Source organism: Apiospora marii (genome assembly GCF_038362585.1).
Source record: "Apiospora marii strain CBS 49790 chromosome Unknown utg000007l_segment0_segment0, whole genome shotgun sequence".
Taxonomy (NCBI): Eukaryota; Fungi; Ascomycota; class Sordariomycetes; order Amphisphaeriales; family Apiosporaceae; genus Apiospora; species Apiospora marii.
Window position 1 is genome coordinate 2,286,777 of NW_027117379.1, and position 12,573 is coordinate 2,299,349.

The 12,573-nt window shown below is 49.7% G+C and overlaps 6 protein-coding genes across 6 annotated transcripts; 1 reads left to right on the plus strand and 5 right to left on the minus strand.

Moving 5' to 3' along the window:
- Positions 1–106: 106 nt before the first annotated feature.
- On the plus strand, positions 107–1,834 carry PG985_011101 (uncharacterized protein; the record flags this gene model as incomplete). Its single annotated transcript, XM_066830868.1, has 1 exon — positions 107–1,834. One exon carries the CDS (start codon positions 107–109, stop codon positions 1,832–1,834), a length of 1,728 nt encoding a protein of 575 aa, XP_066681550.1.
- Positions 1,835–2,399: 565 nt separating this feature from the next.
- Positions 2,400–3,735, minus strand: PG985_011102 (family 16 carbohydrate esterase; the record flags this gene model as incomplete). Its single annotated transcript, XM_066830869.1, has 3 exons — positions 2,400–2,580; positions 2,635–3,337; positions 3,477–3,735. The coding sequence occupies 3 exons, from the start codon at positions 3,733–3,735 to the stop codon at positions 2,400–2,402; spliced, it is 1,143 nt and encodes a 380-aa protein (XP_066681551.1).
- Positions 3,736–3,899: 164 nt separating this feature from the next.
- PG985_011103 (uncharacterized protein) lies at positions 3,900–4,220 on the minus strand (the record flags this gene model as incomplete). Its single annotated transcript, XM_066830870.1, has 1 exon — positions 3,900–4,220. One exon carries the CDS (start codon positions 4,218–4,220, stop codon positions 3,900–3,902), a length of 321 nt encoding a protein of 106 aa, XP_066681552.1.
- A 2,818-nt stretch (positions 4,221–7,038) lies between these two features.
- PG985_011104 (uncharacterized protein) lies at positions 7,039–7,642 on the minus strand (the record flags this gene model as incomplete). Its single annotated transcript, XM_066830871.1, has 2 exons — positions 7,039–7,309; positions 7,377–7,642. The coding sequence occupies 2 exons, from the start codon at positions 7,640–7,642 to the stop codon at positions 7,039–7,041; spliced, it is 537 nt and encodes a 178-aa protein (XP_066681553.1).
- A 1,513-nt stretch (positions 7,643–9,155) lies between these two features.
- On the minus strand, positions 9,156–11,291 carry PG985_011105 (HET-domain-containing protein; the record flags this gene model as incomplete). The annotated part of the gene is made up of 1 exon (XM_066830872.1): positions 9,156–11,291. One exon carries the CDS (start codon positions 11,289–11,291, stop codon positions 9,156–9,158), a length of 2,136 nt encoding a protein of 711 aa, XP_066681554.1.
- A 362-nt stretch (positions 11,292–11,653) lies between these two features.
- Positions 11,654–12,388, minus strand: PG985_011106 (alcohol dehydrogenase; the record flags this gene model as incomplete). The annotated part of the gene is given in 4 exon segments (XM_066830873.1): positions 11,654–11,703; positions 11,763–11,939; positions 11,959–12,142; positions 12,206–12,388. 4 exon segments carry the CDS (start codon positions 12,386–12,388, stop codon positions 11,654–11,656), a joined length of 594 nt encoding a protein of 197 aa, XP_066681555.1.
- Between the last annotated feature and the right edge of the window lie 185 nt (positions 12,389–12,573).

Below are 12,573 nucleotides of genomic sequence, written 5' to 3' on the forward strand. Positions count from 1 at the left end.
AGCCGCGGCTCTTGGGGGTCACTGTCATTCCTGCTTTCCTATTTCCGTCCGTACGTATCCTTGATACCCTGTGGGATCTCTCGTTCCAACATGTTGAAAACTGACAATGGATGTCGATAGCAACCTGGCTACATTCGGAGCCAGCATAACAGTTCTGTCCACGGTTATAAGTATATTCTCTCAACAGGCTCTGCAGACAGTTTCCTGTCAAAAGCCCACCTTAGAAGGTAAGGCCTCTGTGCCCATTGCCCAGACAATACCCAGTTACGACGGGCTACAGCGACTCAAATGGGAGCAAGTCAGACTCAACATGGATTTAAGATCATCCCTCATTACTGGGCTCGCTGGCGCTAGGTCACCGAATTCACTTTCGCCTGAATGCAAGTCTGGAAACTGCAGTTTCCCTGCTACAGATGGCATTACCTACTCGAGCCTTGGATTTAGTAGTGAATGCATGGATATATCACACCTCATCAAACAGAGCGGGATGCTATCCTGGGATCCGTACCTTCAAAACGAGAAAGGAATCACAACCTACAGTTTGTCATACGGAATAAACATCACCTATGACCTCTCTGGAGCCTACTCTGAAAACGGAGGGCGGTGGAACACCATACTTTCGTCATCTCCCCTTCGAACGGCTGAGTTGAGGCAGTCAGCACTAAAAAGTATCAACATAACAGACAGACAAAGAATGATAGTGCGCTCCTCTAGCGAACAAATTGTACTCCTCACGCTGACAAGGAATCCTTGCGAAGATCCCGCAGCGTACCAAGATTACCTCCATACGGAGGAATATTGGAAGGTGGATATGTGGAATAAAACAGTGGCCATGCCACCAGTCAACACAACATCTTGCCCAGAGCTCAATCTACCTGGTGTTACGACACTCCCTGGATACCTTTCTGTCGTTGCATCGGTGTGTTTCTTTTACCCTTCAATACAGTACTACGCTGGTACGGTTAGGAACGGCATCCTCCAGGAAGAAACCGCGAAAGACCCAATTCCTCTTCTGCCTGGAGGACCGTCTGCAAGTCCAGTGTCCGAATCATTATGGAACTATGGGTTCTCGAATCCATGCTTAGTTGAAAACCAGCTCTACTACACCAATACCAGCTTCAACCACTCAAACATCAAGGGTGGGCTTGTCGTGGTGGACGACATGACAGTCCCTCAGCGTTGTGTTTACGGCTTCAATAGTCACTGGAAGGAAGCATTGGAAGACAATGGACTTTCCGATATCATATTCGGTGGCGCTTCCGGTCCTGTCTGTTATCCCAGTACGAAATATGACGTTATGACCTGCGACAACACGTGGTGGCTGGGTAACATCTTCAATGGTGGGAATGCAACCATCAGCAGTATCAATACGTTTTTAAACACGGGATTTAAAAGCTTCACAAACCAGATACGAACATACGGGAAAGACTGGCATAACAACACCCTGGTGGCTTCAGGCACCATGATGGAGACCACCGTCTGCACGGAGTTCAATTGGGTGTGGCTGATCTACCCGCTCGTATTGCTGTTCGCGACGTTTATACTGTTTATCGCTGTGCTGCTATCCAGCAGCGGGATGTTTGGTTACGTGGAGGAGACGATTTGGAAGTCGTCTGTCCTCCCTTTGCTATTTTACGGCCTGGAGGATCAGCATAGACAGGACGGCCTCAGGCTCTCGACGACGAAAGAGCTAGGCACCCTGGCAAAAAAGCTGAAGGTGGACTTCTCCACAAAGGGCAGTGAATGGCGACTCCACGCTGTGGACACAAGAGAGGCCTCGGAGTCCAGTCGAAATAGCATTACCCCCGAAGGGATGAACAGCCACCAGCTTTGATTGAGACTTGCTGAGACTCGAAAGCGAGAGGCTGGGTTTATGTCGAGCGACTACTTCCAAACTGGAGATGTAAGCATTAGACGCACGGAGTCGTGGGTAACGACTTGAATGATGACGGAAAGGAGAGGGCTCTGGAAAGCAGTTCTCGAAGACGTGGCCATTTGTGTTTACATACAAGGTAATTACGTGGCTGCCATCTCAACGGGAGGAGCTCGTATCACTAATCCATACCTAGTCGAATGAACTAAGCCAGGAAGGCTCAGGCTGTAGGTTGAGAATTGCAACGCTCGAATGGAGATATCGCAGCATATGAAAAGGAGATGATTTGATGTTCTATTGACGATTTCGGAGTTCAAGAGCACACGGGCGTGTAAACGGTATTGCGTCTTTTGTAGAAATGTGTGTATGTTCGTATGTATCAAGTTATAACAGTATCGACTTGGTTATTGCTCTATTTTTATTTTTATTTTTTTTTGTAGATAGGTCCGATATTATAGTAATAAATAGACATTATCCAACCGTTGCGCATGCGACTTATTGACCGTTTTGAGTGATGCCCGGAGAATCACCAGTAAGTAGCATAGCTTGAATTTCCACCGACCACTCTAGCGAACTCGTTTCCGATGATCTCATCTGCAAGGACGTTAGAAGGGATGGCTGAAGAATGCCAATGCATAGAATGATGACGAGCAGATGTACTTGCCTGTCTTCTCCGATGGGTGAAGTTCATCGTACCTGTCATGTTACTTAGTAGACGTTTCTCACACAGCTCTGGTGATCAATTATGTGCGTCTACTTACCACATGAATGATGAAAGCGGGTTCTCGGAGTTCGTGCAATCTGAGCCGTCGAGGGCGCAATGGTAATAGTAACCGGTAGAGTTAGCAGGCGCATCGAGATACTGCTCAGGGTTCTCATAAATATCGACCATCAGCTGGTGCACGTTAAACACGGCGAACGAAGCGTCGGGCCAGCGGCGGGTCTTGTTGACGAGCAGCTCGAACGGCACCCCGTAGTCGAGCATGGTGTTGACGTTGGTGGTGTACTCGAGGATCTTCTGCTCGGTCTCGGTGTTGTTGCAGGCCTCGGTCTTGGTGGGCCAGTAGTGCGTGTCGCCGGCGCCGCCGTGCTGGGGCGCCGCGTACAGCGGGGAGCGCTCGAGGGGCGCCTGGTTGAAGAGGACGAAGCGGCGCCCGCCCTGGGCGTAGAGGGCGTCGAAGACGGCCCAGACGCAGTCGACGAAGTCGGTGATGGTGAGCCCGGCGTGCTGCGAGTCGGTCAGGAAGGCGTCGCCGCCCAGGTCGTTGGTGCCGATCCAGAGGGCGTAGACGGTGTTGTCAGCGGCGCGGTCGGGGTAGAAGGTGTTGGTACCCGTCGAGGCGTTGACGTAGGCCACGTCCTCGATGAAGGAAGGGATCTCGTCCTCCAGCACCGAGGGGAAGGTCCGGTTGATCTGCGGCAGGAAGCGCTCAAATATGGTGTTGGAGCAGAAGGCACCGCTCACTTGATTGAAGAAATATCATTGTTAGAATCCACGATCAGGTAATGTAGTAAATTGCACATCATGTTTCAATTGAAATAGGAGACTGGGGTGTGAGATTCATGCACAACACATGAGACACGTCAGTCAGAAAAGTCATACCGGCATAGTCGTAGTATTTGGCGCCCAGCTGCTGTGTCGCAAAATGGCCCCACGAATATCCACCACTCGCCGTGAAATTGCTGGTGGAGGTGTCCGTGGCGGGCGGCGGCGCTGAACCGTTGTTGGCTATGTAGGCCGACAGGCGACCCGAGTCCGTGTAACTGTCACCAAACGCAATGACGTTCTCTACGGCTAAAGGCTTGGCTGGGTAAGTAGCCGCAGCAGTGCCGGCCGCAGCGACTATCAGTTGAAAACGCATGATGAGGGCGATTGAATGTGATCGCCAGACAGAGAGAGGCAAAGTGATATGAGGGTGTGGGAATGGCCACGGCAACCGAGTCTCGCTACATGTTGCGCTACATCGTAGCATCTTATATGCATCCATCGTTGCTGTGCAGCTCCAAGGATGTAACTATCTATGATCTAATCCTGCTTGAATCCCATTCGGGACGGAAGAGGAGCACTAGCGAGCATGCAGGCAATGTGACGAGCTGCTGAAGCTGAACTTGCCGCCCATCCATGGCGCCGGGTGGGCTGGCCATGGAGAGTTTGGGATTCCGGATTGGAAAGGGTTGGCGAGACGGGCCAAATTGTGGTGTTTAGGTTGCCGTACTGCTTGAGCCGTCCCGCAACAACATTGCCCATCAAGGCACCAGCAAATCCTCTAGCAGTCAACCAGTAACTCGCGTCTAGGTATTCAAAGGGGAAGGCATCTCCATTACCGACTCGCGCGGATACGACCATATCACAGCACTACTGCACATCTTGACGATGCATGGCGGGGTAAAATGAGGGGGGCATTGGAAAGTACTCGGGGGTGGGTTAGGTTGGTTGTCACGCTCCAATGGAGATAGCGTAGCGGCAGCAGCAGTTACCGCTGCAATGGGTGAATGCATGATGATTTTGATATTTCCGCCAATACGAAGATGGCAATGGAAGGTACGCTGAAGGAGATGGATCAAGTCAGATCTCCTGCGAAGAGTTTAGGCTGAGTCGAGGCGCATGCCGCCCATCCAACTTCCCCAACAGTAGGCGAAATATGACGCAGCAGACAGCACATTCACTGATAGCACTAGGAAACAACACGGGATCGGGTTTGGCATGTACGCTGAAAGAGCTGGGAAAATATGCTGTTATGACTGGACGATTGCTTGTTGCCATTGTGATGCCAAGGCGATCATTAGATTTTGGGCATAATTGGCAGCTGAAAACTTCCCGTCTTTGGGATTGAGTCACCAGGCGTGAATGGCTGCCTGAACACAGCCGCTCTTTCCTGCGCGTTACTCACTGTTTGCCCACCTGCTGCAAACCTGATGCCTAGCATTGCCTGCTGCCTGGTTATCGGAGCTATCGTTGAATTTCTCGGCCAATCAGAAATCAGGGTTCAACTTTCAAGCACCTGAAGCTTCAATTGTTAGGTGGTAGCTGCCGCTGAAGCCTGGGTGCCCCACCAAAATGGTAAGGCTTCCAGCTAGGCAATCAGCCATCTGCGAAATCAGCTGGGACCCACTCTGGGCTTCTGGGAGGGTATAAATTCCTCAGCTCCCTCCCCCATTCTTTTACTTCTCTTCTTCTTTTCTTCTCCATCCTGGTGCACGGGCTTTACGCATATCAGTGAGGATTCGTCCGAGATTGCGTTTTTGCTAGTTGAAAACTAAATTAAGACCACTCCTACTTGGCTTCGGCCGGGTAGGGAATTTTTGGAACACAACCATCTCTTTGGAGATTCTTTTGTTTTTTCATCTCTCTGGTTCCTTCGTGGAACGGAGCGAAGAAGAAGCGCGATGGCGACCGGCAGTTCACGATCCAACTTGTTCAAGGGATCCAGATGGACAGCCGACTGATTTTGCTTGACGATGCCGACGCGACCTGATCAATTGGCATGCGATCTGAGGTGCGATACTGAATGTTTACTGTGATCATCGCGATTGCTGTCATTGATGTCTTTGACATCGATTTCTGCTGGGGATGTTGACGCTTGCTCTAACAGTCCAACATGATCTACGAATCCAGCAAGCAAGACGGCAATCCCAGATCTCGGTCACGAATGAATCATTGACGTTGCTTCGAAAACGCCCGTTTTCGCCCATCGCAACGACGCCTTGTCAACAGAGATTTCTGCTGCCGGAGGTCCAACGAGGTGGTGACATCCCAAGATCGCACTACACACGCCGACCACATTGCCCAGCGATCCTTTGCCAGCCCACCATCGCAGCACAGTCTGCAGTCAACCACGGCGATCATTTGCACACATGAAGTCAATTATCTGAGATGCATCCATCAAACCTCTTCGCGATGAACCAGAAATTCCTGCCCCCCAGCATGTCCGACATCGTGTCCAGCGGCCCCAGCACCAGTTTGCAGCGCGACGAAGTGATATGCCATTTATCTGTTTGATTCACGATCTAATGTCCAATCTCTCTTGGTGCCTTGCCATGTTCGATACTGAGAAACCATGTGCCATACATGCGTTCAACTAACCCAAGTTAAGGTCGTCGAGCAATCACTACGCGCCACGCGCGCGGCTGGGCACTTAACGCGACAAATCCCAGTGATCTCCAATTATGTGACAACGTCGCCGTCCTACTTTCAGTAGATCTTCTACCGCCAACATAACCGACAACATCCAAACAAACGCCTCAATTGCCAAATCCTGTAAGTTGAATCTCGACTGAATAGGCAAATAATTGCGAACGGAATGTGAGTCACACGACATATGACTAACAAGCCAAGTTTACTGGCGATTTTCAGGTGATTCCGTCCATGTCATCCAGGATTTTTGCGTGCTACCGCCAATGCTGACACTCCCGACAAGCTCAATCCACGGCATAGGGCGTGCGGTCACTGGTAGAATTCCGTGACTTGATTGCGCCCGGATATAATTGGCACCTGCGTTGCCCAAGTTTTTCCCATTCTTAGGCCGGTTCAGAATGTGACTGCCGGGTTTGGGGTCCGGTTTCAACACTTTGAAATGCTCCCCCTTCTCCAACCCTTCCCCATGATCCTTATGCAAATAACAACTTGCGATCTTCAATTGCCAGGCTTCGTTGAGGTGACTTGTCTTCATGTTAGTACTGCGCATGCCACGTTCGCTAATAGGCGAACCTGATGTCGCTGCAGCTTTGGTTTATACCCCCACCCTGGGCTTAAATTCCGACCATCATAGCACGTAGCCCTGGCATCTCTCCCCGTTACAACCAAGTACTCCTCCTTTGGGGCAAGTAGATGACAAGTCGCCATGTCGCGGCATATCGTACAGTACATTGAAAAGAATATACTATTCCCTTGAAGAGGCGGAGGATGCAGTGATCAGAGAGAAAGCCCATTGAATGCTTAAGATGTCACGTAGGAAGGGCGAAGAAGGATATTGACGACACTTGAAGGAAACTACAGAGAGGTCTGAAACATCCTTTTGTATAAGTAGTTCTGGTTGGACGTCGCCGTGGACCATCTATGAGTAGACTTGAAGAAAAAGAAAGGAAAGCCCATGCATGTACCAAAGCTCGGAAACCGTCTACCTAAGACGCCGTTTGATCACAAATACACCAGTCTGTGTATGCCATCATAGTGTAGAAAAGCCTACCGTATCGTTGGATGTACATACCCCCGCATGCAGCACGGTATGTTCCGGGATCTTGTTGCCCAAGGTGGGAATTTGCAAGAGGATGGTCGGTGTGTACCCCGGGAACAGTGAGCCGTGGCCAGCATGGCTCAGGTCGGCGATATCGGCGGCAAACATGATGCCGCCGGGCATGTCTTTCGAGGCGTACAGACTCGCGGCCGGGTCGTCAGGGAGTGTGGCAATGGCGAAGCCCGTGACGGGGATGACCCATCTAAAGAAAGGATTGTATTAGTCCCGAGAACATCAATGAGGGCAAGGGGGGAGAGGGGGCGACTCGCTGGTTATAGGGGGCATTATGGTCTCCGCTGTCGAAGCCGGCGGGGGTCACCGTGTAGGTCATGTTGGCGAGGTCGCCGAGGAAAGAGCTGGCCGCGCCGACTAGGCCCGGCTGAGAGGTGGTTTCGAGAGGTGCGCTTAGAGACCAGCATTCGAAGATGGAGGAGCCGGTTCCGTTGGTGGTGATGGCGGTGATGTTGAGATTGAGGGCATGGACTGCCACGGGCAGAGCACCCGCAAGGAGGACGGCTTTATTCAAGAAAAGCATTTGGATATGGGCCAACAAATCAAGAGAAGGTGGAAGAGGGGGTACAATGTTATTGCAAGGAAGCGATGAGAGAATGATGGTCACGTTGATTTTGGCTGTTGAATCTTGTTGCTTCTCGGCGGGAATGTATGCCCATTATATAACACTAGAGACATGTTTAACGTATCTGATATATCCCCATCCCAGAACCATAATTCCAGGGTTGGGAAACCGCGTGATTCTCTGAGTGAATCCTTCATCTTCAATCGCTACTAGCCTCGCCGGCGATAGCGAGGCTGTGAGCGCACCGTGATCTGAATCCAACCCTCGAGGTCTGACATAATCGGCAAGGCAATCCCGCATGATGTCCAAAGCCCGTCCATTGTCAGCGGCCCCCAAACACCGGCGAATATTGTGTACCTTTGGGTAAAAGGAAGCCTTACATCAGATCAGCCTAAAACTTCGATTGCCTTCTTCGTTTTGATCAGTCAGCAAAGCTCGATTAGGAAGCAATATAGCACAAGCCTGCCGAATCGGACTAATGAAAAGGTTCGAATAGAAAGAACGTCGCATCAGGGTAGCACTATTGATGTATCTTAGCATATAGCAGAAATTTACCGAAAAGCACCACGCATGAAACTTTACCTGGTTGGTTGACTTAACCGGCTCTCCGGGGGATGTTTACATCTTACGTGCAAGGCTATCCTGCCCCATGGGGGCCTTGAAAGTAAGTTTCTTCTTGTCAGTCCATTATTTGCCGGGGAGGCTCTGTATGAATCGACGAAAGAAAAAGAAACGGAGATGTGTGGTGATCTACGGGCTTATCCACCCAGTGTTGTCAAACAACCAACCAACCAACCAGCGTACCGCTGGTTGGTTGGTACCACCTTTGCAGCCGATTCGGCGATGGTTAGTTAGTAAAACGGTTAATTAAAAGGGCGTTAATTAATTAAAAGTTAATTAATTCGTATTTCGTAATAATTTTTAATATTATAATTTATATAAAAGCTTTATTTTTAAATATAATATCGATAAAGTCGACGAAATTAAATTTAATTATTATAAATAGTAATAAATAATAATATATAATAATATAATATAGTAATAATAAGCTTAAAATAGTTCAAGGAATAATAATTTAAAGAATAGTTTAAAGGATAAAATTTAAAGTTTTAAAATTAAGTTTAAAAAGGTTAAAATAATTTATAATATAAAGTTATCGATAAAATTATCGATAAAAGCTCCGGAATAACGATATTTCGTTAAACCGGCTTTTAATATTATAAAAATATTATAAAATTAAAGATATTCTAATTTTAACCTAATTATATTAACTATATTAATTAATTATTAATTATTTAAGTTTTTTAATTAATTTATAATACTTTTTAATAAATCGATATTAATTAATTAATATAGCGGTGTTGGTTGGTTGGTTGAATATAAGGTTGGAATGGTTGGTTGCTTGACAATACTGCATCCACCTAGGACACCCAAAGGAATGACTTTCCTAATGAGCCAAACCCCATAACTTCTACCCTAGTTTGATCTTTCGCCATATGAACTCCCTCGGAAGCCAGTCCTCCAAGGTTAATTCAAGATCGTCCTCATCGGTTTCCGGCTCTGAATCACTATCAGGATCAGAGGGCGAGTTGCTTTGATCAAGCGGCGAGCTATTCTTCGTAATTTGCTCTTGTGTAGGTCTGGAGATCCAGCGAAGTCTGAGATTTTCGAGTTTGATGTTGCCAAACCGCTCATAGTAGTCTCCGTAGTTTCGTACCACAATTGCTATTCCTTCATGCAGCTCGCCCGCCGACCTGAAGGCCTCGATATCTTCAAAAACGAGTGCGAGCCAGCGGGGTTCTTGCATCCCGCTCGAGTCCGTATCCAGATCCATGTCGGCATCTAGATCCTCAACGTCCAAAGTATTGACAACTATTCTGCTCTCTTCTTGCCCATACTTATCTTCAGGCCACACCAAGAGTTTAGTACGCCTACGACCTCTTGTTGCATCCCGGGCACTCCGACGAGGGATCTTCACACCAAGTTCCACAGTCCAACACTCGACAATCAGAAATCTCGTGCTATTGACCAAGTAGTCCGTTCTTATGCGTTGTTTGTAGAATTCTTCAAACTGCAAGGCCGAAGAATCATTGCTGCATGGCACCGAAACGGAGCCCCTTATCTTCAATGGCTCCCTGCCCTCCGCAAAATATGGCGCCGCCGCGTGTTTCCACCCAGTCCAAGACCAACTGGGAAATTCTGCGCGGCGACACTGTTCGGCGTAACCGTGTATGGACGTGTCGGGTGAGGATAGCCAACACAAGCTGGCGACGAATTGCTCTTCGGCGGAGCTGTGGTCATTGGAGGCTGAGAAAGGGATCCCCCAAAAGTGATAAACTGGTGTTTGGCTCATTCTGTACAAGCGAAAAACCCCAAGAATACCATTCAGAGAATCGCTCTTATACGTCAGTTGTCTCCCAGAGTATTCGATGATGTGATCCCACATTTCGGGAGGGTTGTTATCGCCGGCGACAGTAAAGACGTCCATTTGTTCCGAGTTATACACCGTCTCTCGGCAGAACACGCTTTTGCATTGGAACATCATCTCCTTCTCCGTGAACACGATGCACTTTTGGGAACAAATCGACTCTTGGTAAGTCCATGCCCTTCTTATCCACCGCGAGTCCCGGATAGATTCACATATCAAGTCACCCTCCACCAGGTACAGGTCGTTATCGAGTTGCGCACAAGCTTGAATCTGACGCGGTCTGTCGCCTATCCCTGGGAGTCCGAACTCGGGCCCGTCGCCAGCCGCGGCGATAATTGTCAGCTGGGCTTGCTTATACACCAGATCCATTCTCTGTATCTGGTCGTGTTTTGCTCGAGGATCATCCTGAGGGATGCAGTACCGGTCTATCCATAGATATTGGTAACCCAGCTCTCGTGTCAACCAGGCCGCGTCTTGGATAGTTGGTGGTGCTGTTCCTAATAGTCCCTTTCCCTGGCCACTAGCGGATCCTTTTTCGACCGAGGTCGCTTTACCCCAAACATAGCTCAGAGCGACGTACTTGCATCCAAGCTTGGCTGTCTCGATCAGCCCCGTGTGAACATCAATAACGCGTAGGGATGTGATCAGCCCGGGTACCGCAGCATTACAGGAATCTCCATGCCGTTCACGACAGTCAGTTATCCAGTTTCGTATAAGGGCCAGGTTGGCTTTTCGGGTATTGACCTTTCTGAATGCACGTATCCCAGCGCTCACGTTGCAAGGGTTTTGACAGGCTAGACCTAGGACATAGCCAGGCTCCCACGGCCCCTTGCGTGGCTGGTTCCCTGGCATATACTGGGTTCCATAGAAATGGGGTGTCAAAGTCTCTGCGCCCCCGATCAATCTGTCGTTATGAGTCGTGAACTCAATACGTTCGACCCGATGTCCCTGTCTGTGCTGCTCGACAAACAGTGTGCTCAACAGGCTGCATACTGCGCAAGCAGACGCCAGCGTGTCGACTGGGAAAGCGGCGAGGCAGTTTTGTTGCTCTTCATCGTCCCTTTCATAGCGATTGCCAATCCATCGTAGCGGCCTGGGGCGGGATGGGTCTTCGGAGTTTGCTTGGCGGATGAGGTCTGCCCAGTCAATCTTGGCGCAACGCGAACAGAGTGCATCCATTACTACTCTTGCAGTCCAAGCTTGACTTTGAAAACAGTGACGACCTTCTTCTATAGGCTTTCAGTCGCGGTTTATAAAAGAAGTTTATTCTTTTAGAGATAAAAAGCGGTGTGATGGCCATGTGCGGCTGAGTGGCATTACTTCTGCCCAAAGTGCGGGGGAAAAGCTTATCATTTCAGGGGCTTAGGTAAGTACTTGCATATATTTTAGAGCTGAGAAAGACAGAGGCTGCGGCTGACAAGTGTGGCAAACTGGCTCGGGATACTGCCAAGACATCGAGAGAGATGTGTAAGCATATAGGCGATAGATGTTGTTGACATTAAACTATTTCATCTTAGCCACCGTTTTCGATCTTTCGTTAACTACATAATGATAATCGCCGCGAATTGCACATCCCCCTTGAGAACTGCGGCTGTACCAAATGATTAGCACTCTCGTACGCCAGAACCGGGTCTTTTGGATCCAATCTACTGATAACCTCGTTCGCCTTATCCAACGGGAACTTCTCGATCATGCAGTCGATCTTCTGCATGTCGGTAAACGCAATCGTGTCCTCGGAGTCGGTGGCGTGCCCGCACGACCAGACCTGGACCGAGAGCCTGTTTTGCAGCATGGAGGCGATGCTGAACAGGCACGTCACCGGGCACGCTCAATATGAGCAGCTTACCGAGGACACCGAGGCCCTTGAGCAGCGGCGCCACGGTCGCGACCGTGGGCGCATTGGCGACGGCCAGCTTGGCGCCGCCCTGCGAGCAGTCAATGTTCTTGTGCGCCCCGAGCGGCCGCGCAAATGTCTCTTTCGTCCCGTCTCGCGTGATGGCCACGACGCGGTACCCCAACTTGGCGGCGTACTGGATCGCTAGGTGGCCCAGGCTGGGCAGGTCTTGCACCGTGACTGTTTAGCCTGGGGCGACGCCCTTGTACCGGAGCGAGCTGAAGCTGGTTGAGCCTGCGCAGAGCATCGGGGCGAACTTGGCCCAGTCGACGTGGAACGGGATGCGGGCGCTTCCGTAGGCGAAGCCCATGATGCCGACGTAGAAGGGCTGCTCGAGTGGCAGTCTGAGCGACGTTGACAGGTTCAACATGCCGAGGTACATGCCTTTAAAATCTACGGCTGAACCAAAACCCACGGCCACCTGAGGGATCAACCGGTATTTTCCGGTATGAGACTAATTGCCAGGTTTTCTTGGTAGAATCTAAAGACTCGCAAAAAGCATACAGTCCATTAACGAACCTCCAACGTCGAAGGTTTTACCGAGATAACTTTATACGATCCAAAAGG